The sequence below is a fragment of the Punica granatum genome, chromosome 8 (assembly GCF_007655135.1).
Source record: "Punica granatum isolate Tunisia-2019 chromosome 8, ASM765513v2, whole genome shotgun sequence".
In the NCBI taxonomy this organism is placed as follows: Eukaryota; Viridiplantae; Streptophyta; class Magnoliopsida; order Myrtales; family Lythraceae; genus Punica; species Punica granatum.
In genome coordinates this window covers 4,567,930-4,595,116 of record NC_045134.1, presented here as the reverse complement: position 1 = coordinate 4,595,116, position 27,187 = coordinate 4,567,930, and the positions used below count along the sequence as shown (strand labels likewise).

The 27,187-nt window shown below is 42.2% G+C and overlaps 6 protein-coding genes across 9 annotated transcripts; 3 read left to right on the top strand and 3 right to left on the bottom strand.

Moving 5' to 3' along the window:
* The first annotated feature begins 7,233 nt into the window (after positions 1-7,233).
* Positions 7,234-11,292, top strand: LOC116189287 (plant UBX domain-containing protein 7). Its single transcript, XM_031518886.1, has 10 exons — positions 7,234-7,581; positions 8,594-8,715; positions 8,812-8,928; positions 9,035-9,230; positions 9,585-9,662; positions 9,783-9,851; positions 9,944-10,087; positions 10,223-10,325; positions 10,444-10,700; positions 10,828-11,292. The coding sequence occupies exons 1-10, from the start codon at positions 7,480-7,482 to the stop codon at positions 10,993-10,995; spliced, it is 1,356 nt and encodes a 451-aa protein (XP_031374746.1). The 5' UTR covers positions 7,234-7,479; the 3' UTR covers positions 10,996-11,292.
* A 2,238-nt stretch (positions 11,293-13,530) lies between these two features.
* Positions 13,531-14,220, top strand: LOC116189000 (defensin Ec-AMP-D1-like). Its single transcript, XM_031518483.1, has 2 exons — positions 13,531-13,690; positions 13,873-14,220. The coding sequence occupies exons 1-2, from the start codon at positions 13,627-13,629 to the stop codon at positions 14,040-14,042; spliced, it is 234 nt and encodes a 77-aa protein (XP_031374343.1). The 5' UTR covers positions 13,531-13,626; the 3' UTR covers positions 14,043-14,220.
* Positions 14,221-14,637: 417 nt separating this feature from the next.
* Positions 14,638-16,745, bottom strand: LOC116188996 (pentatricopeptide repeat-containing protein At5g13770, chloroplastic). Its single transcript, XM_031518475.1, has one exon. It carries the CDS (start codon positions 16,677-16,679, stop codon positions 14,841-14,843), a length of 1,839 nt encoding a protein of 612 aa, XP_031374335.1. The 5' UTR covers positions 16,680-16,745; the 3' UTR covers positions 14,638-14,840.
* An 830-nt stretch (positions 16,746-17,575) lies between these two features.
* Positions 17,576-19,453, bottom strand: LOC116188999 (protein SLOW GREEN 1, chloroplastic). Its single transcript, XM_031518482.1, has one exon. The coding sequence runs from the start codon at positions 18,868-18,870 to the stop codon at positions 17,848-17,850; it is 1,023 nt and encodes a 340-aa protein (XP_031374342.1). The 5' UTR covers positions 18,871-19,453; the 3' UTR covers positions 17,576-17,847.
* Positions 19,454-19,620: 167 nt separating this feature from the next.
* On the bottom strand, positions 19,621-22,555 carry LOC116188997 (uncharacterized protein At2g02148). Its single transcript, XM_031518476.1, has 9 exons — positions 22,284-22,555; positions 21,947-22,089; positions 21,694-21,817; positions 21,235-21,576; positions 20,878-21,040; positions 20,637-20,760; positions 20,318-20,383; positions 19,978-20,217; positions 19,621-19,890 (listed from the first exon to the last, which is right to left on the bottom strand). The coding sequence occupies exons 1-9, from the start codon at positions 22,420-22,422 to the stop codon at positions 19,789-19,791; spliced, it is 1,443 nt and encodes a 480-aa protein (XP_031374336.1). The 5' UTR covers positions 22,423-22,555; the 3' UTR covers positions 19,621-19,788.
* A 121-nt stretch (positions 22,556-22,676) lies between these two features.
* Positions 22,677-26,322, top strand: LOC116188998. Of its 4 annotated transcripts, none has more exons than XM_031518480.1 (8): positions 22,677-22,815; positions 22,914-23,070; positions 23,262-23,347; positions 23,455-23,827; positions 24,244-24,733; positions 24,894-24,975; positions 25,302-25,335; positions 25,917-26,322. In XM_031518480.1, exons 1-8 carry the CDS (start codon positions 22,783-22,785, stop codon positions 25,925-25,927), a joined length of 1,266 nt encoding a protein of 421 aa, XP_031374340.1. In that variant the 5' UTR covers positions 22,677-22,782; the 3' UTR covers positions 25,928-26,322. The 4 variants fall into 4 exon arrangements, with proteins under 4 accessions (XP_031374340.1, XP_031374341.1, XP_031374339.1 ...); XM_031518481.1 differs by having other exon boundaries at positions 25,269-25,335; positions 25,917-25,933; XM_031518479.1 differs by lacking the exon at positions 25,302-25,335 and having other exon boundaries at positions 23,458-23,827.
* The last annotated feature ends 865 nt before the right edge of the window (positions 26,323-27,187 follow it).

Here is a 27,187-nt window from a genome sequence, read left to right as displayed (position 1 = left end):
ATTTTGAAAAGAATATTGTGGCGTCTTACGTCTTAGTGCCGTGGACTCTGGTCCATGGAAACGATTTTCGAATTTGATCCCTTAATTTTGGTTCCTTTCTCAATTTCTCCCAACATTGTTTTTTTCTCAATATCTGCCCCGAAACTTGAGAATCTGTCTCGGGAAGAACTAGGACTGTTTAAAAATGAAGTTGAGCTTGCTGTTGTGGAAAGAAACTGAGCGAGTCATCCATTGCAATTCTACAGAAAGGACTCTTATCCACCATATATGCTGCCAACACTACTGCAAGGAGGACTCTTTCTTTGGGACTATCTCGGAATTCGGTTGGCTCGTCTCCTCGGACGATAGCACGTGATTTCGATATCATTGAGTCCACCTGCGAGTCTCGTACCTCTAATACAAGTGACACGTCTGAAGTGAGGGAAATTGCAGATGCAAGGTCACTAGTGGCAAGGTTGTTATTACAATTGGTCCGATAAACGTGAGGAGGGGTTCATTGCTCGAAAGCTTGACAGAGTACTTGTTAATGAACATTGGATGCAACACTTTCCAGATTCTACCATTGAGTTTCTCAATCCTATAATGTCTGATCACTACCCGAAAGGCCTATAACAAAGAGCTTTTCCAAGATCTTTGATTTCCGAATGGATAACGAGAAAAAATATAGCGAGATCCTCAACAGAAGCTGGACTTCGAAGGCGCACGGTACTCTTCCGGATATCCTTTATAAGAAGTTAAGAGATCCTTTAAGGGCAGTTGAAGCTTTTCAACAAGGTGTTTTACGGGGACATCTTCGACAGAGTTAAGGAGGCCAAAAGAGATCTCGATGAGGTATATACTAAACATTTGCTGATGAATACTGATGTTTCCTCGATTACGTGTGAGCAGCAGCTGCGTAAGAAGTATATTGAGCTCAGAACTGCTGAGGAGGCCTTCTATAAGCAAAAAGTGCGAGTTAGGTGGCTCTCTCTCGGTGATAACAACACGGGCTATTCTCGTAAAGCTCTAAAGATCACGCGAAGTGGGTGCACCTTTAAAGCCCTTACTAGTGATGATGGTGGGAGGATTATGGACCCTGGTGATAATTCTAAGGAGGCCATTGGTGTAATGCGTGCAGAAATTGAATTCACTCTTTGATCCCCTAAAAGATAGCGGGGTAGACACCAAAAATGTTCTTGTCGACGAAGTTAATAGTCGAGAAATACCTACAAAATTTTGTGATGTGTTCTCGATAAATTTGATAAGATAAAAGTTATATAATTGATTAAAAAGACAGAGAAATATCGCGAACCGCTCATTCAACTGAATCATCAAGAGCTTCTTTACTTCATCGATTTCAGGGCGTGGCTGGTTACTATTCTTGTAGCTCGCACTCTTCTTGTTTGGTTGATTAACGCGAGACCAATGAGACCTTTGACATCGGCCTTCTGTGTTTCCTCGAGGGCCTCTTCCTCAGTCAGAATCTATCCCGGCATCTCCACAACCATATAGCGAGTCCTCATGTTATGCAGATAGCGGCGCAATTCCTTTCCCATCTTTCAGATTTCCGTCACACTTCCCCTTCGAATGCAGATTTCTTAGCCTTGTTACTATCCAGCGAAATATCAGCAGGAACTCGGTTTTCATGTTGTCTCACCACCGATAGTTATTCCCTGGATTGTAGACCCAGTCGTCGACATCCCTTAACTTGAAAATTTTTCCCCGTCATTCAAACACTACCACAAAAATCTAGGACGTCACAGTATTGACATAAAGGACTTTAAGATGTGATCCCCGAACCTAGTTGAAATCTTTGTGGCGGTCATACCACTCCACGACGTCGCCCACAGTCTCATCCTCTAAGCATGTCAACCTGATACGAGATTCTTGTCAATGCTAATTTGAATGTACTCCCATCTTCTGCAACGAACTCGTGAACAAGACACCCTTCGACCGGTGTTTTCTGCCTCTCAAAGTTGAAGTGCTAAAATCTGCATTTTCTAAGAATGCAATGAAGAAAGTTATACAAATGAAGAATTGGCAAAAAAACATTATATTTATAGAGATTCAATGGGCACAAATTGAAAGGGCGTAGCCCACGGAGGGATCTTTTAATTTTATCTTGACATTTCAATCACGTATCCACGAATGCATCATTTGCATCGGTCAATCCCTTTTAATAAGTTTTCATTAGGCTTATACGGTTTCAGGCCAATTTTCACTTAAAGCTCAAGCCGTTACCCAATGAATCTCCCAGTTGTGAATCAAACTCCAGAGAGTGCAGGAAGGTCAGATTGATGTAAATGAAGAAACCAAAGAGGTCCGTGAGGTACAAGATAATGCTGCCTCGTCCTCAGCAGGTGGGGAGGAGGAAACTCAGAATCTTGATCTCCCCTATGGAAGATGCAAGGAGATGGTTTAGCCTATGGAAAATGTTTGGGATTCTGGTTGAAGTGACATAAGGTCATGATCTCTGACGGTAAGAGTTTTGAGCGTTCGAGATACATGTACCCGATGACTTTACTCTTGTTGGTCCTAGAAGGACAAGGCAGGCAGGCTGCAGCAGGTGTGGCTCGGCCTATCCTGTGCGTTCAAAGAAAGCGTACTTCTCGAAAGAAAGGGAAGGCTCTAACCCTCTCTCCCCGACATGAAGCTCCATTTGATTTTACAATCAAGTTGTTAAAATCTTAACTATAACTTTAACTCAACTCACTACATAACAAAAATCAACAATATAATTATTACTTTTCTCTTTTTCTTCAATTTTTTTAATAATTCAATTCAATTTTTAATATTAAATTCTCTCAAGTATTCATTACTTTTTTTCACAATTTAACAATACAATCATTACTTTTTATCAACTATTAATTACTTTTTCACACTTTTTTTCATAATTTAACGACACAATTATTACAACCCAATTAAAATCAAAATCCAACTCTACTTAACTCTAAAACCAAATACACCAGTGTCTAGCATGGAATACCGGAGGACTGACTGGCCCTCTGGAACGTAGTTTGCATGAAAATGCTGACAATGGAAGATGTCGTTAAGGGTGAATGGCACTTGCGTCACTTTGGTCCCTAAGGTTCCGAATCCTTCTAAAATGAAGGAATTCAGGCACATTTGTTACTGAAATTTTAATTTTATTTTGACATTTCAGTGACGTATCCACCAATACATGATTTGCATTGGTCAAAGGGCCATTAGCTATTAATGCAAATTAGCCGCTTATTTGCATCAATCAAAAGCCCGTCAACCGGGGTCTTTTGACTTTTTTCTTTTAAAGATTCAATTCGTGCGCAAATTACGACGAGTAATTTGTCGAAATACAAGCCCAAACCAATTTGCAATCTAAATAGTAACAGTCTCCCACTAGATTGACAATTCTGAAAATTTCAACATCACCATCAAGCATACACGAGCGGTCTCTTTGGGTTAAACCCTCTCTTAGTGTAAACTCTTAAAGTAAAGACAAAGTGAATAGTGATTAGTTGTTTAAACCGTCACTTTGGAGTCAATGTCAAAAAACTCACACACTAGATCATAAAGATCGAGAAGAGCTTTGTTTCGAACGTTATAACCATGTGCTCATCCCGTTTTCATGAACTTACACAAGAACATATATATATATTTGGGAAAACTCTCTTTGAACGGAACCACTTGATATCCATATAGGTGGATTGTTCGATAACTAATATTAAGTACCAATCAGTTTATAGTGGAGCACCCACTTACATCGATTGACTTAGATCCTCGAGGCAAATCGACTAGAATCTACATACTGTTAAACAATATGGAGTCCATCCCATCATTTCTAGTCTCTTTCCAATAGGCCGAATCCCTAAAAGACATGGCCTCAAGATAGGATTGTGGATCACCTTCCACATTTAGTATTACGGGAATCTTCCTAATCACGAAATCCCTATCTCCCTTAACTAGGAACATTAGGCATTGCGAGAAAATAAAGTCCGAACGTAAGTCCTCTTTTCTCACTCTAGAACTTTTCCTCGGTTTCGTTACGACTTCATCTCGAGGGCATTTATCTGCCATGTTCACATCTTCTGATTCTACTTCATCCATTTCTTTTCATTCGGTCAAGAACTTGTTCTCCCCGAACATACCTTCCCTCGTTTTGAATATCGCAGTGGAATAAACAACTTTATTCATCTCGGCACATCTTATCCATTTTAGCTCAGATTTCTGCGCCGCGGGGAAATAATCCAATGTGATCTGCACCTTCGCATCTTGCAGTTTAGCAAAACCGCAATGCAATTCATTAAAGAATAGCTTGAGACTGACATACATCCACAAAACAACTTTAGTGCGGGGCCTTTCAGTACACCGAACCAGACAAGAAAGATCGAAACTTGCCAATCAAGCTGAGCTCGAATTTTAGATCAGTTTTAATGAAATTTTCTATCAAAATCTCGTACTTTTCACAAGGTTGTCGACAACAGCTCGTGCCGCAAAGTATAGAAGGGATAAAGTTTCAAACAAAACTTTGCAGAGAATTTGCCGGCGGCCCGGTGGACTCACGTTTTGGTCGACTTTCTGAAGCGGCAGGAGTTAGAAAAAGCTTTGCTTGCTGCCGTCCGCCGATGGAGTCTGAAACAAATGCTTTCAGCGCATCATCTACTGAGCCTCCCCCTGTTGATCCTGCGAGCTCCAGCAGAAGAGAGGAAGGACAGGTACGATCGTTATGGGGACGAATGAAGAAGGAAGAACTGATTCCTTGGAGTCTCCAAAAATGTATTTATACTTGACTCGCAAGTTAACTCATCCTTGGCTCAGTTCCACCAGCCTCGAGCACGGAGGAACTCGTGCGAGTGCGCCGACCACCCATGTCTGCTGCCGAGGTTGTCAGAGCAGAGCAATCAGATCGCCTCCCCCGCACCCCCACGGTTCCCCCTTTTCGAGTAGTTTCACTTATGTCTTATCTGGGTCTAGACAGGGCCAAAGGTGGTTCATGCCCCGCCACATTGGCTTCGGATGTGGTTTTTCGAGTTTCTAATAAGCTCGAGAAATGCAGTTTTATATAATAGATCGAAGAAAAAAAGAAATCTAATTGATCAAGGTTTCCTCCCAGTTATTAATCATGACACTGTATATATATTTTTATGTATACATACAGATGTACATTACTAACCCTTAGATCCATTTATTTTAAATATTAACCGTACACATATTTAAGATTTTTTTACCATAAAATTCACCCCAGAAAGGGCAGCACGACGATGCTTTTGTATATAATAACATCAAAACGAGACGTGCGATGTTCCCAAGAAAACGCACAATTGGAAAACTTCATCATTACCTTCCCCAGCAAAGCAAACTTCGAATTCCAACCGATTCCGCTGTGAATAATGTTCTTATTCTTATTGACCTCCATGGTGGTCCATTGTGTATATATACATATATCGGCATAGTGGCTCAAATGTACGTGTATATATATATATATATATATGTATTTTTTTTGCTCTTTGGGTACTTTATAGACATATTTCGCAGCTATACTGCCATTCTCGTTGCACCACCTCTGCATGCAGTCTCTTTGCGCGAATTGAATGGACTGAGCAACAAGTCGAAGGATCATCATCAGGATGCTATACCGATAACCAAGCGCGAAATTTTCTCGAAAAATATTGTTTTGTTTCAATCGGGTCTGTTTAGTTTTTGTTCATTATTTCTTTTTGTTTAAAGTAATTGAATTGTTTTTTTCATGGATGAACAATTGTTCCTTCATTTACTGGCCATCAAAATACATGTAAAGACGCTAGCATATAGACATATTCGTCCAATAAAGATTGGTGACCGTAAAGGAAACAAATCTAAGAGAGAGAATCATGGAATATATGGCAGGAAAATATACATAAGAATATACGGTGAAAAATCAGGAGGAATTCTTGATCAATTAGATTCCTTTCTTTCTTCCATCTATTTTATAGTATTTATTTCTTTTATAGTTTGTCAAAAATAACTCATGTCCAATGGTAATGGCATTATAATTTCTTTTAATTTTATCAAAATTACAAAAAAAAATTCGCGCATTGCGGGGTTTTCATTTAGATTTTTTGGACGACTAATTTAAAAATATCAGATCAATTTATTTATAGTACTAGAGGATTTCAAAATTCCACTAAACATTGACGTTTTAAATATTTTATTTTTAAAACAGTTAAAACTTCATGAAATCATCGAAATATAGTCAATTGGGAACGTTACTTCATGCAACCACAACCCCCATACTGTAGATGCGGAAATACTACATTACTTTGTTTCCTATCTTTTAGGAGTTATTCGATATCGTAATTCACTTTATGGACGACAACTTAGAAATTAAGTTTATAGGAGAATTTTATCGCCGTGTATATAACATTTTACATTATAAATTACATAAAAAAGTATATAATAATAATAATAAATATAGAGATACTGATTAGCAAATCATATCGCTTTTTGGCTCATTTTCAGATGCAATTTATGATTAATAACATATATGCAATTTTATATAAATGAATAAGTTCATGTCTAGATACATATATCTATCTCTATAGGTAATGCGTCTCATTCTATTAACTTATCTTATTCCATTATTTGAGTAAGAACTCAATCTTGTAACTGCCTCCTAATTTATAGGGTGATTAAAGAATCTAAAATATCATTTATTATCAATTTAAAAATTATACAATTAAAAATAAAAGAGGTAATTGAAGGCTAATATTGTCTATCTAACATCGTTCTCCTTCCGCTCTTTTCTTCCATCTTTCATTTTTCATCTTTTTTCTTTTTCAAAGTTTATATCCAATTCCTACTTCTCACTATTAATTATCTCTTCCGTAGTTACTGTGCGGGAGGCGCGAGTAGAGTCTAATCTATACATAAAACAACATATCCGATGATGTCATACATGCAGATTTTTCTATCCATTCAAGTTCTACGATATCACAATCTGTTTTTTAGATTGCAATTTCTAAATTCGATTCACACGGAAATCTATCCGATATCACCACGTGCGTATAACAGTACATTCTATAATAATAATTATAATAGATATATAGAATCTAGAGATATTAATTTTACCTTTTCGCAAATCAATTTGATATTTGGTTCAAAAATTCAATTTGCATAGGATTAATCCGTACATATGTCCATACATATATAATAATATGCCCATAAAAATATATATATATATATATTACGCATAAAAAAACCCGAATATTTATATAAATAGAAAATTGGTTGAAAATTACAAATTACGGGAATAGAAGCAGAGCAGAGAACTCCCTACTGCTCCCTGCAGCTGGCCCTTCCTGTTTCCCTTTTCTCTCTCACTTCTCTCTGGGATTCTGAGGATTCATGGTGGATCCTGGTCGAATCGACCCTCTGTGATCACAGCTGCTCGCTCGGCACCGATCGGGGTGGGTGGGAGCTTCTCTCGGAGCAATCTGGGTTAGGGTTTCTTGCTTGCTGGGGAGGAAAAGGCCGAGACTTGTGAGGATGGAGAGCGTGCTGTCGACCAACGACCAGGAGAGCATGATCTCTTCCTTCCTCGAGATCGCCGTCGGGCAATCCGTCGAGACCGCGCGCCAGTTCTTACAGGTGAGTCACTTCCTTTCTCTCAGCTGGCGTGCGTGTGCTGTCAGTTAGTCGCTTCTCTGCTAATCCGACCAAATCGAGCTGCTGTCGGGGAAGAAATTGGACAGGAATACATAGTTGTCTGAATAAACATCTTTCTTGGGTGTCTGCAACGGGAATGAGATCGGAATTTATTCGGGAATATGGTTACCCGATATACTTTCTGTGATAGAATTTTACATATTTTTGTCGAAGGGATCTATTTAGTATCAAGTGTGGCGCCAGTGGTGCTTTATCTTTTTGGTAGTTGTGCTTGTCCGTTCTGTCTTATGGAGGAACCTGGGAAGGCGATGGCTTTTGGTCTGAAAATTTGTCGGGTTTGCGGTATCCGTTTGTTGAAAGTTGTTGCAAAATTAGGTTTTCATCGATGCACTAATGAGCTGAACTTTAGTACGATGCTGTCTCCGCATTGCGAACAACGTGGACCATTCTTGGGTCTTTGGTCAATATGATGAAGTTCTATCAAGCTTAATATGGAAGTGGAAAGCCGGAGACTGAGGACTGTTGTTGTGGCTTTCCTTTTCTCAGATGACACGTTGATTACCTTTTTACATAGTTCTGGCAAAGGGCTGAACTTATAATCATGTGTGGCACCAAGTTGTGCTGTATGTTGTTAGTGGTTGTCTTCCTCCATCTTATCAAGGAATCTGGAAAGACCTTAGCTTTTTGTTCTGAAAATTTGTGGAGTTGTGGTGTTTGTTCGGGGAAAGTTAGTTCCAAGGTTATGTTTTCGTTAGTGCTGCAATAAGCCGAGCTTCAGTATGATGCGGTCTCTGCATTGCAAATAATGTGGACTGTTCTTGTCCCTTTGGTTCATATGATGAAGCTCTATCGAGCTTAGTATGAAAAGTGGAATGCTGACATTGAGGACTGTTGTTGCGGCTTTCCTAATTTCAGTTGACATGTTGATTACGTTTTTGTATTTTAAGCATAAAATTCTCTAGTGGTAATTGCTAAAAGATTCTCATTATATCAGATGACAAGTTGGAAGCTTGATGATGCAATTCAACTATTTTATGTCGGCAATGAAGCGGGTGGTATAGCACCACAGCTCCAAGCCCCCGTAACTGATGAGACAAATGCTGTTCTGGCAGAAGAGTATGTAGGAAGTTATGCCTGCAGTTTTATTTTAATATTGCGTATCCTTTTGGGTTTCACATGAATTTATACACTGAGTTTTGGTCGATTAATCAGTGGGTCGAGGGTCGATGGGGCACATGATAATGCTGGTCAAAAGGACGGAGATGATGCAGTGCGGGCTCCTTTACCTGTTAGAAGGGAGGTTCTCTACGATGATGCGATATTATTCCCGTATGTCCATTTTTTCTCTCTTTGTGCTCTCTATTGCCAAGAGACATTTTTGAGATATTAGTTGTCACTTACCATTGTTTGGGAATATCCTCTTTTGCCTATACAGAGCATCGGGGATAGGCCACCCATCAAATGAATCAGCTCCATTAGTTGCATTTCGCAATTTTGATGAGGAAATGAAACGCCCTGGTGTATGGGAATCAGAACGAGGCAGTACGTCCACTGCTGATAATTCTCGCGATAATCTTGCTTCTCTGTATCGTCCTCCTTTTCATTTGATGTTTCGAGGATCCTTTGAGAAGGTGAGTCTTCTTTTATTAAGTATATGTATATATGTGGATAGTTCCATTAGATTGAATTTACAATTACCTGGATTGAATGGACACATTAAGTTCAAACTGGTATTATTGTTTCCAATAGCATTCCTGTTTGTTAATCTGAATGGGGCTTTCTCTTTTCTATCCTGGCAAGATTCCTAATACGTAACATGTTTTTGCTGTAAATCTAGTATTCTTTTTTAGCTGTACTTTCAGACTGTAAGTTCAGCCCATCATCTAGAGACAGTTCTATATTTTTTGTCGAAGTATCGATGACGCAATTCTCTAGGAATTGACATATTTCATCTTCTCATAACGGAGTGTCATTCATGTTCGCAGGCGAAAGGAGCTGCTTCAATGCAGGACAAGTGGCTATTGGTGAACTTGCAGTCAACTAGGGAATTCAGCTCACATATGGTAGACATTTTAAAGCTCTTTGTAATTCTTTCAAGTTGAATATCCTTTGCTCATTTTCACTCGATATGCTGCTGTAATCTAACTTTGATTTGTACTATTATTGGTGATTTTCTTTTGAAGCTCAACCGGGACACCTGGGCCAATGAAGCTGTTGCTCAAACCATTAGTACTAACTTTATCTTCTGGCAGGTGAGTGTTTTTGCGTATATGATGAATCTCATCCTGGTTGCCCTTCTGTTGGCTATTCTGTCTATATCTAATGATGTATTGCTTGGCATTAGGTATATGATGACACAAGTGAGGGCCGCAAGGTTTGCACATACTACAAATTGGATTCTATTCCTGTAGTTCTCGTCATTGACCCGATAACAGGCCAAAAGATGCGATCCTGGCTTGGGATGATCCAGCCTGAGAGTTTGCTCGAGGTATTTTTGACTTGTTGCATGCTCTTGACTTGGGGAGAATACCCATATATAAACACAAAAGGAAAACGGGATAGAGCAGATGCCAAGACATGTCTTGTTGCTAATATTCTATATTTGCTGCTTCTCTTTTTGTAGGATCTCTTACCTTTCATGGATGGTGGCCCTAAAGATCACCATGTAACTCTGTCGCATAAACGTCTCAGAGAAACAAAGCCGACTCCTCCACAGAAATTAAAGAGTATGTCTATTTTGCAAGTTCTAGTAGCTGTACTCTTAGAGTGTTTAGTGGTGGACAGAGGCTATACCTGTATTCTGCAAAAGCTGAGATCTCATCTCAGATGCCATGTATGGTGCAGATGTGAGCAAAGAAGAGGATGGGGATTTACAGGCTGCATTAGCAGCTTCTTTGGAGGATTTTAAAGACTCAGGTGCAGCAACTGAGGAAGGCAATGGTACTACCAAGGAGGAAGAGACATGCTCGAGCAACAAGCCTGAATTTCCCCCTCTTCTTGAAGAACCAAAGGTAGACAGGAGCCTTCTCTGCAGGGTTGCAGTGCGTTTTCCTGACGGACGCAGGGCCCAGCGTAATTTCCTCCGAACTGATCCAATACAGGTAAACTAGCTGTGTTGCTTGTGACTCTTCAAAGCGCCCTGTCACCAATGCTCTAATCAACCATAGTTCTAAGATTGCTGTATAAGTTACGTGCTTTACTTCTGTACGAATTGCTTGTTCCTGCCAGCTTCTGTGGTCATTCTGCCATGCGCAGCTGGGGGAGGGAGACAAGAGCAGGTCATTCCGTTTGGCCCAGGCCATTCCGGGAGCATCGAAGTCTCTGGACTATGATAGCAAGTTGACGTTTGATGAATCGGGCCTCGCCAACTCTATGATTTTCGTCACCTGGGAATGAGGACGAGTTGATCATATTGTCCTTTCCGGGATGGGATCAATTGAACAAATAACTCTCCTCTTATCTTTCCTTCCCTTCCCCTCCTTTCCAATTTCATTGGTAACTTACGGACCGTGGCACGGTGTTCCCTTTGCTTTTGCTGTTTTTGCTGTCCCCGAAGGTGAAGTCAGAGGCTGTGGTTGTAGTTGATAGTTTTTGGTCCTGATTTCATTTGTAAATCTAAACTGTAAGTATAAATGTCAGCACTGGAGGCAGCTTCTTGAGAAATATCCATGCAAAACCGAATTACTACAATCATCCCCTTCTATAAGACATCTCGTATTGTCCTCTTCACGGTTACAAGTCCGCTTGCCATTTTCGGAGTGGCCAGAGTTAAGGTAAGAACTGTGTCGAACCGCGCCGCATTCATAATAAAAAATAATAAAATTAAAAATAAAAAAGTAAATTACAATGACCTTTCCTGAAATTTGAAGCAACGGCTTATAGTTTCTTTTGTTGTAAACATATGTAGTTAATTTCGCATGGTTCATTTGATCAAATCATTGTTTTTTATGAAAATATTAATTTCGGTCATAGCTTCTGAACTTTTTTCTTTTTCAAGTTTGTACATATATTTTTCATTTAATGAAGGCACCATATTATATAAAATGTTCGTATAATCTCTTCTTATTTTTAAAATATGTTCTTTGATTTTAGAATGGAGGAATTTAAAAATAAACAAAAATTATGAATAACAAAAATAATAGTCGTTCAAAGAGAGAGGAGAAAGGTTTCCGATAAAGTTGGGTGGTGATTATTTACGGTATATCTTTATTATCTCATAACCATAGCTTATTTGGAATTACAGTTGAATTTAACTCAACTCTAACTGTAATTATATATATATCCATATAATTAGATTGTAATGATTATGTTATTAAATTATTAAAAAAAGTGAAAAAGTAATGAATAGTTGAGAGAATTTAGTATTAAAAATTGAATTGAATGGTTAAAAAAATTAAAGAAAAAGAAAAAAATAATAATTGTGTTGTTGAATTGAAAATAAGTGTAATTAAGTGAAATAGAATTATAAAAATGGCTCTAAAATCAAACATGAAAAATAAACTAGATCATTATTATCTTATAACCATTTAATAAAGTTACGATTATTCAAAAAAGTATAGAGTTACCTGTAAATATGATTTGCACAGTGACCATCGTGGTTCAATTCCAACCACAACCTCCCCAGAAGAGGTCCCCCTGTGTCGTCCTGTGACATTGCTTGGGGATCTTGTGGCTGATGGCCCTTCCTCTAATTTGTTCGAAGCTTTCAACTTCTTTTTCATTTATTTATTTTTTATTTTTTTCGTACTGTAAATATTTCTAAAACAAGAAAGCCCGTAATTTATGCAATGTGATATTCTTAATAAAAAATAGTCTTAAAAAGGGAAACAAATTATGACCGCAATTGGTATTTCCCTAAAAATAATGCTTTGGTTAAGTAGTCTTAAAAGATCTGAATGCTGCATAATTCATTACAATCATGACGTTTTATTGTATGAAAAATCGGAAAACTCACGAATTATTTTCTCGAATCGCAATTCTCCGCATGTGTTCAGAACGTGTATGATGAGCTGCAAAGCAATCAATTCAGACACACAGTGAGAAAAGGAAAGGATAGGCCAAGGAAAAGCAATCACTTTATATAGATCATTCTTTCAATTCAATTCACATTTTAATTTGATTAGGGCACGTAATGGGCAACAAAGTAAGAGGACAGATCAAAATTATGTTAAAAAAGAAAGATACCAATAAAAGAAGCCCAAAAAAAAAAAAACTAAAAGATAAAGGAAAAAGAAAAAGCAGATCTTGCTCCTTTTCTTTACCTTCTATCCTTCCACGTCATTCTATAATGAAATCCGGATACATCCTCAATTTAGAGATTCAATTAAGATTAGACTCTACCTTTTTTTTTTCTTTTTCTTTTTTTTTCTTTTCCGATAAGAAGGTTGTGAGTACAATAAAATAAAAATTTTAACAATAATTATCAAACTTAGAATATTTTTATTATGAGACGAATGTGTACATCTCTACGCCACACTTACTCGATAGGCTCTCGACTTACTTCAGCCATGAGATTTCTACCAATAGACTTCAAACCCGTACAGCGCATTAAAGATCAGTCAGTCATTGACACGTAATTTATCACCTGTACTGCATGTCATAAATAATAATGTCCTTAGATCCCGATCATGATTTATCACCTTTACCTGCACGTCGTGAATAATGTCCATACATCCAATTCCGATTAGAGTGTCGGCAAACTTTTGCCTCGAGTGCTCTTCGATAGATTCCAAATCCATACTATGCATTTAAGATCGGTCATATTTATCAACTGTACCGCACGCACATCGTAAATGAATTTAAATAATGAATAAGGAAAGGCGTCCTCTAACTTTCTTTGCCTTTTGTGGATTCTGGATCGTTCTTCCAGTGGACGCTCTGGTGCTGTTTGGTTTGGCGCCTCAGGTAATTTCACGCTTACTGTTTTTTACCAAAATAGAAAATAATAAACATTTCCCAATATTTCACTATATAAATGGGTGCCTGATTGATCTAAAACATTGCACACTAGCTTTCACATACACAGCAATGGGTCTCAGCAAGCCTTTGTTTCGGGCAATACTCGTCCTGCTTCTGCTCGCCGCGGCCACCGGTCCTTCCTCTCACTCGATCTTTGTTTCTATGTCGATCCATTTGTTTCGACGTCGTTAGCGTAAACTGATGGTAGACCAATCTTATAGAGTTTTAACAATCATGTAGTATATACCAACTAACTGATGAAGTTATAACTCGGTCCTAATATCTGTTACTGTCATGTTTTATTCCGACAAGCAGAGATGAGCACGACGGTGGTGGAGGCGAGGACTTGCGAGTCGCAGAGCCACAAGTTCAGGGGAACGTGTGTCAGCAATACCAACTGCGGCTCCGTCTGCCAGACCGAGGGCTTCCATGGCGGCCACTGCCGTGGCTTCCGCCGCCGCTGCTTCTGCACCAAACAATGCTAAGTAGCTACGATCGCTTCGGCTTCTGCTTCTGATATTTTGCGAGAATAAAATCTCACAATCTATGTTGTGAGGTCCTCCACGTCTCTATCCCTTCTCTTTTCTCCCGTCTGTGTTGTAACCCGTTTTGTACTCGGCTGTGGTGTTCGTATTGGAAATAAATTTTTGTATTCCAAAATCACGTTCTCCTGATACCGTCGTGATGGTACTTCGTATGAGACGGAAGGAGGCCCGGGATATCGTGCGACATGTATGAAAGATCGAACTCGGTTGCCCGGTGAACGTAACCTTCATGCTTCAGCAGAAGCGCAGCTCAGTCAGTGATTCTAACGGAATTAACTGTAGGAAAGACTTCCCTTTTTCCCTAGAGAGATGAGGAAAACAATGAGAAAACAGCCATGTCAAATCACTCCTTACACGACATAAACAAGAAGAAACCATGTCGGATCACCCTTTAAACAATATATCGAGGACTAGAAAACTCGAGGAATGAGAACAGTTTTCCGGAAATCTAATGACGTGCTGCAAATAGAACAGATGCTGTACTTCGGATGCTACATAGCTATGATATCTATCGAGAAAAGGCAACGTCATAACGGACCAAAATCGGGTCATACTCATCAGAAGGGCAAGAAGGAACTGACAATCTTTCAGTTCCTTTTAGTTCAATTTTTTCCGTGACATTAAACGATTGTTACTTACGGTGGTCTCTTTTGAGACGTTCGATGAAAACCGGAATCTCTCCGACTAGAGTATACTGTAATTACAGAAGAAAGGAGCATTTGAACCTAAACATCGGACCTAAGATATCGCCTCGAAGCTTCCTTGCAACCACTTTGCCTGGCTCTGGAGCCCTGCATCCCTCAAAGCATTCAGAGCTGTCCTATAGAGCCTCCCATCGAGTCCCGTTCCCCCCGTCTTCATATCACTCAACAGCTTCACCAACTCATCGACCCTTCCGCTCTTCGAGAAGACACCAACCATGATCCCGCCCATTGCCCGATCAATCCCGCCTCCGCCGGCCCTGTACTCATGATAGAACTCAATGCAGCTCTCAAACTGGTGAGCTCGGTTATAAGCGCCTATTAGGCTTGTGTAGCTCACCCTATCAGGAACCACCCTACTCCGCTCCATCTCCTTCCATAGCTTCTCGACTCGCTTCAGATTCCGCACCCTACCGTGCATGTCCAACAAGGAATTATATACCCACACGTTCGGTCGAATCCCTTTAGCCTTCATCTTCCCTAGGAGCCTCATCGCCTCTCCCAACCTTCCTGTCTTCCCGTAAATCGAGATCATATTCGAATAAGCCACGAGGCATTTATCGAAACCCTTTGTCTCCATCTCAGAGAAGATCTCCTCGGCCTTCGAATGGAGCCCAATCCGAGCATAAGCATTGATAGCTGATGCATAAGTAACCTGTCCCGGTTCACAACCCAAGGAGACTAACTTCTCGTAGATTTGAGCAGCGGAACGGTAACCTCTCTTCTTCGAGAACCCATTCACTATCGCGCAAAATATGCAATCTGAGACCCTCAGCTTTTTCGGGCCCCTCATCGCTTCCACAACTTCGAGGGTCTTCTCGAGCATCCCTTCTTCCACATACATCAGCACAAGTTTCAGGTACATGTCCGGGTCTCGCAGGACCTTCCCCTGCCTCTCTGCTTCCGTGAGGAGCTCCTCTGCTAATTTTACTTCCCCGGCATTTGAGAGAGAAGAAACTAGGGAAGAATAAACCGAGGCAGGCGTATCAATAACAATCCCATTGACTCTCATATCCTGAAACAGCTGCAGGGCTTCGGAGACTCGACCTGCTTTGCACAATGACTCGCAGACCAAACCCAATATCTGACCCGAAAACGGGGCCTTCCCAAACTCCTTGCTCTTAAACTCTTCAAACAGTTTGATAACTTCCATCGTATTCCCAATCTTCGTGTGAGCCTCCATTGCCCGAAAATAGCATGCAGGGTCCACCAAGTTGGGATTAATGGATGACTGCATTCGTTCAAACACGAGAATCGTGCTGCTAAACATGTGAAGCCTATTGTACTCTCTCATTGCAGCAGCAAATGCTAAAACAGGAACCTCCCGATTCAATACGAACACTTTCAGCAAGCCCTCCACGACTCTGAACTTCCTAGCCTCAACACAGCTGCTAATCAGCCTAGCACAGGTGACAGCACCAGGCAATAAGTCGTAGACCTTAAAGTCATCGGAAAGAGCTGAAACTGATTCCCATTTCTTTGCCCGCATAAGATACTCAGCCACGAGGTCCACTGTGGATCCCTCAGGCTTAAAATCACGCCGAGCTTTAGCCTTCTTGTAGCACTCAAATGCAAGCTCCTCGGTCTCGGGAGTTTCAAACAACCCGCGAAGGAAAGCATTCAAAGTTGCGGAGCCAGGCAGTTGGTCTTTGAATTCCACCAACGGGACGAGGCTAGACGGTTCCTCGAGGACCGAAGAAGGGCAGTCCGACGACGTTGCATGGAGATTGGCCACAAGCTTTGGACAAGGGAAGGGCAGGGAGGGGAGTGTCTTAAAGAGCCGGCTTCGAACTGGGAAAGGAGATTGAAGCTTCTGCCGCCGAGATGAGTTGTTAAAGGCAGTTAAAGGCCAATCCGAAGAAGTGGAGACGGCCATTGAAGACGAGATGCAGGTTGTGAAGGAAACGGCGATGGCCGTTCACGGAGGTCCTGTTAGAACAGAGTTATATACCTTATCTTACTCGAAGCCGCCGTGGATTTGGGGAGGATCCTAGGAACCACTCACAAGCTGCCACGTGGAGAATTCCTGGACATACATAATCAGTTTTCCGTTTTTCCTGTTTTACCACAACAGCCGTTTCAGTCATCATTAGTTCCGTTTCATCTTCTTCCCCGAGTTCACAGTCCTGTCCTAAAACTATCGGTTGGATTCCGATCGTTCTTCACGCCGAACCAGAACCACGTGATTCTGCTTCTCCACCGTGCGTGATATAGTAGAATTACTCATGCGATTTGCGGCCTGAACTTTTCATCAGGCAGTGGCAGTGTATATGATGAAAATGCACGTAGTGCAACCGATGTTGATTCCGGAGCCTGGAGAAGAATCTCTCATTCGTGACCACGAATTCCTTGGACTCGGACCTACTCATCCAGGAGTGACATTTGCAGACAAAGACAATTTAAACTGGTTGTATGCTAGACATTAGCAGCCAACAGCGACGGTTGTCTCGGGATCCCAGTTTGTTTTGGACCGGATCAGAGATGTTTGCCGGTAAAAGGGTCAACCCAGTGACAAGTGAGATCGACGTTGTGCGGGAGTTCAGCTGTAAGAACGTCCAAACTCCGTGTAACTATGTGCACTGAAAGAATGTGGTTCTATTTCTAATTCCAGCAAACATCATCCATTCGTCTCGCGGGAAAGTCCATCTTGGACCCGGCTAGGGGATCAACAGTTAACCGTAGCCGTTGATCGGTGTGGATCGCATTATCGATAGTGATAATGTAGCTTTCGGGTAACATATGTATTTACAGTATCATGACAGAAGACTGCTATGGAGCAAGAATGTCTACTCGACTTCATTTCGATAAGTTCTCACTGTCTCAACATACATTATGGCTATTACACAGAATTATCCTCGGAAGCTTTGAACTGAACTACATATTAGGCTGATGATCATCAGTATACTAGAAAAAGAATAGACAGGATTACCGGTGGAATTCGACTAACTCTGCCTCCTCTTGCAAGAGACTAGTCCAACTCTAAACTATCCTCTGCAAGATCCGATTATTCTTATAGGAACCAAAAACCCGACTCGAGGAATCCCTCAATTGCTCTCATCCGTCCCGAACAACTTCATCCTCGACAGTGGGGTCCGCAGGTACCCCTCGACCTCGAACTTCCTAGGAGAGAGCTCCCTGTACTTGGCAAACTGCTCCCTTGCCTCCTCGTTCCGATCCAGCAGGCTGTAGACCATCCCCTGACAAAAGTAAGGACGAAAGTCGGTTGGGTCTTCTTTGACCAAGTCCTGGTAGCTCCTCAAGGCTCCCTCCACGTCCTTCTGCAGAAACCTCATCTGGGCCATTATCAGCCTCACGTCCCTCGCCTCCTTGGCCCTGTTCTCACCCTCGGCCACCTTCAGGGCCTCCTCGAGCCGGCTAAGCACCGCCTCTCCCTCCCCACACCGGTCCATCAGCAGCGCATTCTCGAACAATGCCTCAAAGGACAAGGGGTTCATCTGCAATATTTCCTCGAACACTTGGCGAGCAGCTTGCGTGTCCCCCATCTCATTGTGCAGCCGGGCGAGGAGGAACTTCCGTTCGATCTCTGCAGGCTGCGCCGCCACCAGGCGTTTCAGCAACGCGAGAGCTTCCTCGTCCTCCCGATTCTCCAGCTTAGTCTGCAGGAGCTGCTTGAGAGTCTCAATGGAGTCGGGATTTGCCTCGAGGAACTCGGGCAGGGCAGAGGATTTAGACGCCCGCTCATCTTCTTCGAGGGCCTGCTGCTCGGACAATGCAGCCGGAGGGGGCGGCTCCGCCCTCGCAGCCGGGAGCTTCCCAGCGAACGAGATGGCAGCAGCGAGGAGCACTGCGGCGGCTGCAGAGTTCTCAATGGCACGGCGGATCGGGTTTTTCGGGGAAGAGGAAGGAGGACGAGCTTCGGGGACTGAAGATGAACAAGCCCTGATGGATTTTTGGCCTGTAGAGGAGAAATCCCGGAGCTTTGGAGGGACGACAGCGTTGACTTTCGAGGAAGGAGAAGGAAAGGTTAGGGTTTTTGGGGCAGAGGCGAAAGGGGATGTTGTGAGACGAAAGGAGGAAGAAGGGAGACTAGTAAGAGCTGAATTCATGGCGGTGGCTGAGAGCGGGAATCCAGAAAGCTACGGAGGAGGAAGATTAGGGTTTCTGTGAGGAGGGTGGGTGCCTGGTGGTAGAGCTGCAGAGGAGAGGGGAAGAAGAGACGATGAAGAAGAAGACGGCTGTTAGGTCAACAGTCAAATAGTCAACAGCTGGACATATTTTCCACGAGGCCAAGGGAGTCCTAATATGGTTCATCTACCTAAAGATCTTCGATTGAGATCACCAACTCCTACTCCGCACTCGCCGAGCCGGTGGTGGCTGGTCGCCATGGCTGACACAGCGGGTTCTGATTGCTCGGTGGCTTACCTGGCTAACTTTTCATTGTTGTCTCTCATTGGCTGTGTAGATGATCGGCACCGAGTCCGGTGGCAGCCACCTATCCAGTGAGTTAAGGCCTCCAGTGACTTTGTCATCCAAAATGCCACCGTCGAGTTATTTGTTGATCACACCTATCCTGTGAGTTAAGGCCACCTCCTCAGATTTCCAATCCAAGGACTTTGTCATCCAAGCTACGGCATGATCGAGACATTTAAGCTTCAGTGAAAATTGGCAAAGATTCCATGAGAGTTTCGATACCAACTCCAGTTTAGCTGCTCCGAGGCAGTGCTCGCCGTCTTTAACTATGGATATCCTACTTACATGCTCCATTTCGCTCCAGAGAAGTTGCTACCTTGCGATGTCGCTTTCATATCCAACTTTGATTCTGTCGACCGAATCTCGTAATTGTGCAAATCAGTGGCTGCTCAGAATCAGGAGCCAACATGGTATCACTGATTCATTGTGAGTTATTTCACTCTGAAAAGTTACAAGCAACCAATTACTGTCTCTCTTCAAGTATCAATATTTACACAGGTCCTTAACAATATATACCCAAAATTCCAACTGAGAAACAATTTTAGAAGAATCTATCACGTTCCTAATCTCTTGACACCGCACTCGGAGCAGAACTTCGAGGTCTCTCTCAGATACGGTGTCCCACATTCATCGCAGAACTTTGCAGGGGTCGAAGCCTGTAAGTTAGAAACACTCATCAGACCATGCAAACAAGAACTCGTTTCTTGCTGAGCAAAGCATGGACGAAATGATACTCCACTCACCATTACATGCATGCGCCCTCCCACATGGGCCCCGACAAGGGGCTGTAAGCACGGCATGTGTTGTGATATCGTAGGAGAGTGATGCGGATGAGGGATATCGGGCAGGTTCTGGGGAAAGTGAGAGGTGTGTGGGCTTTGGTGCATTTGCTGATGGAGGCTCTGGTGAATCGGATGAAACTGAGGCTGATGGGACATCGACTGCATGTGATGCTTAGACGGAGTTGCTTGCTGATTCGGTGACTGCATATAAGAAGAATCATACCTCAGACTTGGAAACACACAAGCAAAACAATTGATGGAAACAAAATGTCTAGAACTCAGGAGGGAAAGCAGAATGTACTTCAGTAATGGAGCGAAAACCTTGTGCAGCAGCCATGGTTGAAGAGCTATCCGTCTCATTAAATGTCTGAAAAGTTCGGGAACTAAGTAAGACATCTCAACTTACAGTTTAAAGATTCAATTTCATGCAGAGGAACAAGCCACGGGCAAATACAGAAACACGCATTCTCACCCAATTACACGAAATATTCACCAAATTGTCGAGAAACAGAGAGAACTTATGATGTTAGTGCATATCAATATGATTAAATACCTCTATGTAAGCAATCAATGGGTTTAGCAAATTTAAAGTGAAGCTTTAGCAGCCATAAAGGTCTTACAGGCAAACCGGGGATGTGTGATGCTGAATTTGAACCGACACGCTTTTGTTTGTGTCTAGGAGAATAGAACTTATAATCTCGAGGCGAGATAGCTACTTCATTCCGACCTGTTAATCGTTTAAACCTGAGAGGGAGGGCAAGCAAAAAGTGCACGAAATGGTTACTCATATAATATATGGTAAAGAACATTCCTCGTCAGGAGGGACCAGTTAAATAGAAAGAACGAGGATATATAACTTACCACTCAGCATCATCAATCGACATGCCATTTGGTTTCTCGACAATATCCAAACCATTAATAACAACAAAACGAACCCGTTTCTCTTCTTGTATAACTAACTCAGGGAATCTTGTTCTTGTTTCAACAGAAGTAGCCAATTCTCTTCTCCTATATGTACAAGGTCCTGTCAAACAAAGCATCAAAGATGCACATAAAAATAAAATAAATAAATAAATTTTTAACCAACATGAATAATTTAAGACACGAAAATCAGGCTAAACTACCTTAAAATGAAGGAAAAAAAAACCTCAAGGAATAGAAACACGCATGAGCAGCTTGCTCTCTTCTACTATCAAAACAAATAAGAGAAAAAGGTACCTTTCTTCGGGAATTTCTTAGCTAGCCTTCTGTACAAACCACCGGACGCTTCAAGAGCTACCCCGATAGTCTTTTCACGAATACCATTTAAGGAAGCAAGCCTAATATTTACATCATTCACCAAGGTTTCGTACATATTCGCAATATACATTTGAGGCAGGGCAAATCTTGGATCACCCTCATACTGGACCTCTCCCGGCTTCCTCTTGTTCAGCTTATCTTGCCCAACTTGTCCAGAGTAGTCAGTCTCAGGGTCGGTAACCTCGATCACATGATCAATGATGAAATGATCCACGATAATTTGCAGGAATCTCGCCTTCGCCGATTCGATCGGTGAAACATCTATGGCAAATTTCAATCAACTAGTCAATTCACAAATACCAAGGAAAAGCTTTTCCATTCGTCCTAAGTAACAATGACAAGCATTCCTTTCCACGAAAATAAGTCGGAATATCTTACCTTCAGTGGATAGCATATTATAAGGGCTGCTCGAGCTCCCACTGTTCTCGAGGCCGGTTCGACCTTCGTCAACTCCGACAGCATGAAGCGGCAACGAAGCCCGGTAAGATTCGTGCATACATTCCTGCAACAACCAACAACAATTCCCAATTATCAATTTACGCTTAAGAAATTTCAGTCCTTTGTCATTTCGCGCAAATTTGCTAATTGCTATTGAAGTAAACTTCGAAGAGGCAGGAGAGGGTCGACTCACGACAGCGGCAGAGTCCCCGTCGTTGTCCAAGCTGTCTTCGGTGACGGCATCGCGGTCGGCGTTAAGGTCGTGCAGCGAGGAGAAGGAGCTCGCCGATCGCAAGCCGTAGTGCTCCAGTGGTTCCCTGCTCCCCATCCTCCGCACTGGAACAGGGAAAGCCAAGAGGCGATTAGGCCATCAGCTCGGAAAACGCCCGAGCCGAAGCTTCCGGCGGTCCGGTCCATAGATGATCGGTAATGCCAGTCTCGAGCTTGAACAGCTCCGACGACTCCAGAGAGAGAGAGAGAGAGAGAGGGCGGGGGGGGGGTTTGGTCCGAGTCCGACCCTGAGACCATACCTGAGGTTTCGGCTTGGCTCGCCGGGAAGGAAGCTGCTCCCGAGCCTGAGATGGAGTCACACCAAAGTTCCCAAACCAGCAAAAGGGCTTTGACTCGCCAGAGAATCGTACTTTTTGAATCCTCGAAATGGTCCTCCATCTTCCTCAATTTTCGTTTCTAGTCCTAAAACTTTATGTTTGTTCTATGTAGACCCCCAGAGGTTTCAGAAGTTCTTCGGATGGGTCCTGCTCTTCTCTCTCTGCCACGAGCAGCTTTTCGGGTCCTCGTTTTGTCTGCTTGGGAATCAAAGGGGACTCTTTGACGAGACCCTTCCCGTCCCCTCACAGTCCCATCAGTTCACTGGACAACGGGAAAGAGCACAGTGAACGAGAAAGAATCAAACGAAGAGGAAGGGGAAGAGCAGAAGCAGGCGAAAGATTTGGCAGACAAACGCATTGCATTGTCTCTCCCGATGCATGAGAAGGCAGCTCGAGGTCTGCTAAGTTGAGGGCTGGTGACATGGACTACGAGAGGATCCAGAAGCCACAGCAGGTGCTTCTCTTCCCGCTTCTCGAAATGGGGGAACTTGGGCTGGTTGTCTTGCTGGGTTGTTGAATGTTTGATTGATTCTTGGAAGATGTGATGTGCAGGGCAATGGCGGTGGTGGGGCTTTGTCGCCGGGGAAGCTGAGGAGCATTCTGCTCATGGCGGCTGACAAGAAGAGGAGAGCTGAGGTGGAGGTTGATGACTCTGATTCTTCCAATTTCGAACTCAGATCTCAGCTCCCTCCTCACCCCGATGACAATGGTAGCTCTCTCTCTCTCTCTCAACGATGGTCTTATCTTCTGGGTTCTATTTGCTTGCTGTAAACCTGAAGAGATGATGTCTATTAGATTTTCCTATTGTCTGTACTTCTGATCTCAATGTTCAAGTCTGAAGCTGAGTATAATTTGGTTGAGTAGTCGTCAAAAATCTCATCTTGTCTGAACTTGTATTAGGTGGTAGCGGTTCGGACAGTTGCAAAGACGTAGATGTGAATGTAGTTCCTGAATTCTATGCTTCGACAGCAGCCAGCTCAGATGCGGTTAGTGATAGTCAATTTTGGCATACTTCCTTAGTCCAATCAAGAATGAAACCATCGAGTCCTTTTTTTCTCATGTGACCGTGGATTTTATGATCCTTGTGTCTCAGAAGACAGAGCGGGCTGCCCAAAGAGCATCCCTTGCGCCATTCTCAAAGTCACTACCATCAAAATGGGAGGATGCACAGAAATGGATCGCGAGCCCAACATCGAACAGGTCCCTGACTGGTCAGGCAAAGGACGGGCAAGGTGTTGGCTCCAGAAAGACAGGTCTCTTTGCCCGTCAGCTGTCTGCGAAGGTTGTCGTAGAGGTACCTGATCATAGGACGGCTGCTTCTGGGGAACCCGACACAAAGAGGATTGATTCGAGCAATGAGTGTGGGGGCCAGAGGGTTGTTGACTGGGAGACTTACCCGAACCCAGCTGCGGAGCCTTATGGAAAGTCAGTCCTCATGATTGAGAATTCCATTGGCGAGTCAGCTAGTAAGAATTTGAATCTTTACCATTTAACTGCTGCTCTCTTTGATGTTTCTAGGGCGTCCACAATTATGAGTTCTGCTTCTACCTTATTTGTTAGATGCCAGTACAGACGTCAATGTGTTCGTACTCAACGTTAAACTAACAAGGCTTTGGACCAGGTCAAATCGGGATTTGAAAAAATGTCTTTTGTATCCTTGAGATATTACTTTTGGAAGTGGTTGCACAGTGGGGTCTTGCTGGGATAGATGAAGTCTAATTAGGTTAAAATGTTGTTGATACGCGGGAAGAAGTCAAGATGCCAAATTTGCTCAAACTTGTATTTCTGCATAGCAAGGCATGGCATAGAAAGCCTATAAGCTATCAGTTCTATGCTAAGTCAAAATATCTTGACCCTCACCGGTTTTTGTAATTTTCGGCAGTTAATCTCAGCCAACATGATGCTTTGGCAATTCACAGTGCCACGACATTCATCCCACCTCCATCAACAGCTAGATCCGTCTCGATGAGAGATATGGGCACTGAGATGACCCCCATAGCTAGCCAAGAACCTTCCAGAACTGGAACTCCTGCTAAAGCAACGACTCCGACACGTAGCCCTAATGCTTCTCGGTCTTCGACTCCTCCAAGGGGCCCTCCTTCAACTTCACAAGCCAATGCATTTACCGAGCGAGTGGATTTTACCGCTGAGCTGTCCCAGAAGGAGTTGCACATGAAGACGAGGAGGGAAATCATGGTTCTTGGTACACAGCTCGGGAAGCTGAATATTGCTGCTTGGGCAAGTAAAGAGGAGGAGGAAAATGTTGCTTCCACTTCGTTGAAAACTGATCTGGTTCATCAGCCATCAAAAAATGCTGTTGAGACTCGTGCAGCCGCGTGGGAAGAAGCAGAGAAAGCCAAGTACATGGCAAGGTTTAATTCATACACAGATCTTTTTTTCTTTTTTTCTTTTAATGGTCTCTCTTCCATGAAAGTAAAATGCCATTGGCATGTCTCATCATTTAGGAGATTTCCATCACTGCTGTGCACAATGTCTCCTGAAGTGCTAAGTATCCTCCTTTTTTTCGAACAGGTTCAAACGTGAAGAGATGAAAATTGAAGCGTGGGAGAATCATCAGAAAGCAAAATATGAGGCTGAGATGAGGAAGATTGAGGTATAGTCCCTTTAGCATCTGCAGTTTTAGTGTCCATTTTTATAGTAACACCTCGACTTATGATCTTATAGGTCCATTTTGGAAATGGTTTAGCTCTATTGTGTGGTTTATTCTCCTTGGGAGTAACTCTGGTTCATTTTGTTAAAGCCAATGGAAATAAGGATCAAATTAATGATAGTATGGCGTGATATATCTGGGTTCTAAATCACCCCACTCAATTTATTGAGTCTCTCATTAGCTGTGTTAAGAGCTCGATTCAATCGTTGATCTACATTTATGGCAACTTTAATCAGTGGAAGGTCTTTAACAAATGCTTCATTAATTAGAGATGCAAGGCTATGGTACGGGAGAATGGAAAAGGTATGTAATGGTTTCACTTTATTTAAGGAGGTCCATTTGTGTGGTGTCTGATTCTATTGCATTCCTTTTCAATCCGCTTGTATAATACAAATAAGTTTGGCAATGGATTAAACTAGGGCTTCTTGTTATAGGGGAAAAAAAAAAGGAAGGGGGGGGGGGGGGGGGGGGGGGGGGGGGGGGGGGGGGTCCGTAGGGGTGTGTTTAGACTGTGTGAGGGGGAGGTCAGATAAATCATAAATGTATATCGAGTTATTTTTTCTGCTATGGTATGGGAAAGAGGTCATGGAAGTTGGAATGTGGGGAAATTGGAAGCAAAAGACTCCAGTTTCGGGAAGCATTATGAAGAATACAGGTCGACTGGAGAGGATTTTGAAGAAGATTGAGCAAGTTTACAGTTTCAGAGCATTTTGATATTGAGGAAGTGTATTTAACAGATGGAACGAGTTTGTAGTACCGTCAATTTTTAAAATTTTCATTGCATCATATCTTGTCTTGACTTTATTATCCGTATTAATAAACTTTCTGATCCTCCTGAATGAAAACTTCCTATCGTTAACTTGCCGGGAATTCTCCAATTCCAGATGGAGGTTGAAAGGATAAGAGGACGAGCACACGATAAGCTCATGAACAAGCTCGCAGCAGCAAGCCACAAGGCCGAAGAGAGGAGAGCTACTGCTGAAGCCCGGAGAAACTGCCAGGCAGCTAAAACTGAGCAGCAGGTTGAGTATATTCGAAAGACAGGCCGCATACCTTCCTCCTTTTCCTGCTGGAGCTGGTGCTCTTGACACTTGAGGTTGTAGATTTGGTTAAGATTGTCAAGCCATTTAATGCAATCGAGATTTGTTGTACTATGACACGTTTCCTCAAGTATTATGTCATACGGAAGATTATATTGATGCGTTTACATGTTCATTATTGTTGGAACCAGCTGAGACGAGTAAGTCGAGGCCTGTGTGTCATATATACCAGCATATTGATTCGGTTCAACTCCTTTCCTGTCATTGCTTATGGACTATGGAGCTACCTCAGCTTAACCCGGATCTGCTCGTGAAATCAGAGAATTCTACACTTTATGAAGCTCGCGCTGGTTCAAGGGCTTGGATTGTAAATTGATGGGGCCAGAGATTGATCTTATGGATTAAGAGAAACTGTGAAATGACCATAGAAGTTCGAGAACGAGTGCAGCATCTTGTTTAAGTCAGATTAAGATAAGCTTAATCTAAAGAAATCATAATTATATGCTTAGACAAGAAAAAAGAGGCTCCCTCGTGGACTATGATGCGGATTCCAAATAGGTTGTATGCTCATAATGGCAGAAGATAATTTCTTTAATTTTTCAAAGGAATTTGCAGTCATGTAATTAATCATTGGCTTAATGGACTGATTTACCAACTTTCTGATAGTGGATTTTGATTGTCTCCATCAAAACCTAGGACAAGTGTCTAGGTTCACTAGAATTGTTTTAGGTTAATCAACATATATATTTTTGGATAAATGTATTTATTTAATTTTTAAATTAATTACACTGGTGGTCCAAAAAGTTTTAATAATTTATAAGGTTGGTCCTTTTTTTTTTGCTACTTAATGGTACAAAATGTTTCAAAGTTGTAACATGATAGTACAAATCGTCATCTCGCTATTAACGCCGTCAAACCGTCATTTACAACACTGTAAATTTTACACCATCATATAACTTATGTAAAACATTTTGTACTATTAAGTTATAACTTTAAAACATTTTGCACCATCATGTAACGTCCCACAAAAACCGATTTTGCATCATCAGCGTCAATAGCGAGATGACGGTTTGTACTATCATGTTACAACTTTGAAACATTTTGTACCATCAAGT

Bases quoted from the DNA above. Each gene is read 5' to 3' on its own strand.
- LOC116189287 (XM_031518886.1), top strand. From the start codon at position 7,480: ATGGAGAGCGTGCTGTCGACCAACGACCAGGAGAGCATGATCTCTTCC. The intron at 9,231-9,584 runs GTGAGTCTTCTT...TCATGTTCGCAG, and splicing joins TTCGAGGATCCTTTGAGAAG to GCGAAAGGAGCTGCTTCAAT. The intron at 9,663-9,782 runs GTAGACATTTTA...TTTCTTTTGAAG, and splicing joins GGGAATTCAGCTCACATATG to CTCAACCGGGACACCTGGGC.
- LOC116189000 (XM_031518483.1), top strand. From the start codon at position 13,627: ATGGGTCTCAGCAAGCCTTTGTTTCGGGCAATACTCGTCCTGCTTCTG. The intron at 13,691-13,872 runs GTCCTTCCTCTC...TCCGACAAGCAG, and splicing joins TCTGCTCGCCGCGGCCACCG to AGATGAGCACGACGGTGGTG.
- LOC116188996 (XM_031518475.1), bottom strand. From the start codon at position 16,679: ATGGCCGTCTCCACTTCTTCGGATTGGCCTTTAACTGCCTTTAACAAC.
- LOC116188999 (XM_031518482.1), bottom strand. From the start codon at position 18,870: ATGAATTCAGCTCTTACTAGTCTCCCTTCTTCCTCCTTTCGTCTCACA.
- LOC116188997 (XM_031518476.1), bottom strand. From the start codon at position 22,422: ATGGAGGACCATTTCGAGGATTCAAAAAGTACGATTCTCTGGCGAGTC. The intron at 21,818-21,946 runs GTGAGTCGACCC...TGGTTGTTGCAG, and splicing joins ACGGGGACTCTGCCGCTGTC to GAATGTATGCACGAATCTTA. The intron at 20,218-20,317 runs GTACATTCTGCT...TCTTATATGCAG, and splicing joins GTTTTCGCTCCATTACTGAA to TCACCGAATCAGCAAGCAAC.
- LOC116188998 (XM_031518477.1), top strand. From the start codon at position 22,783: ATGGACTACGAGAGGATCCAGAAGCCACAGCAG. The intron at 23,348-23,454 runs GTTAGTGATAGT...CTTGTGTCTCAG, and splicing joins CAGCAGCCAGCTCAGATGCG to AAGACAGAGCGGGCTGCCCA. The intron at 23,828-24,243 runs GTAAGAATTTGA...AATTTTCGGCAG, and splicing joins TTCCATTGGCGAGTCAGCTA to TTAATCTCAGCCAACATGAT.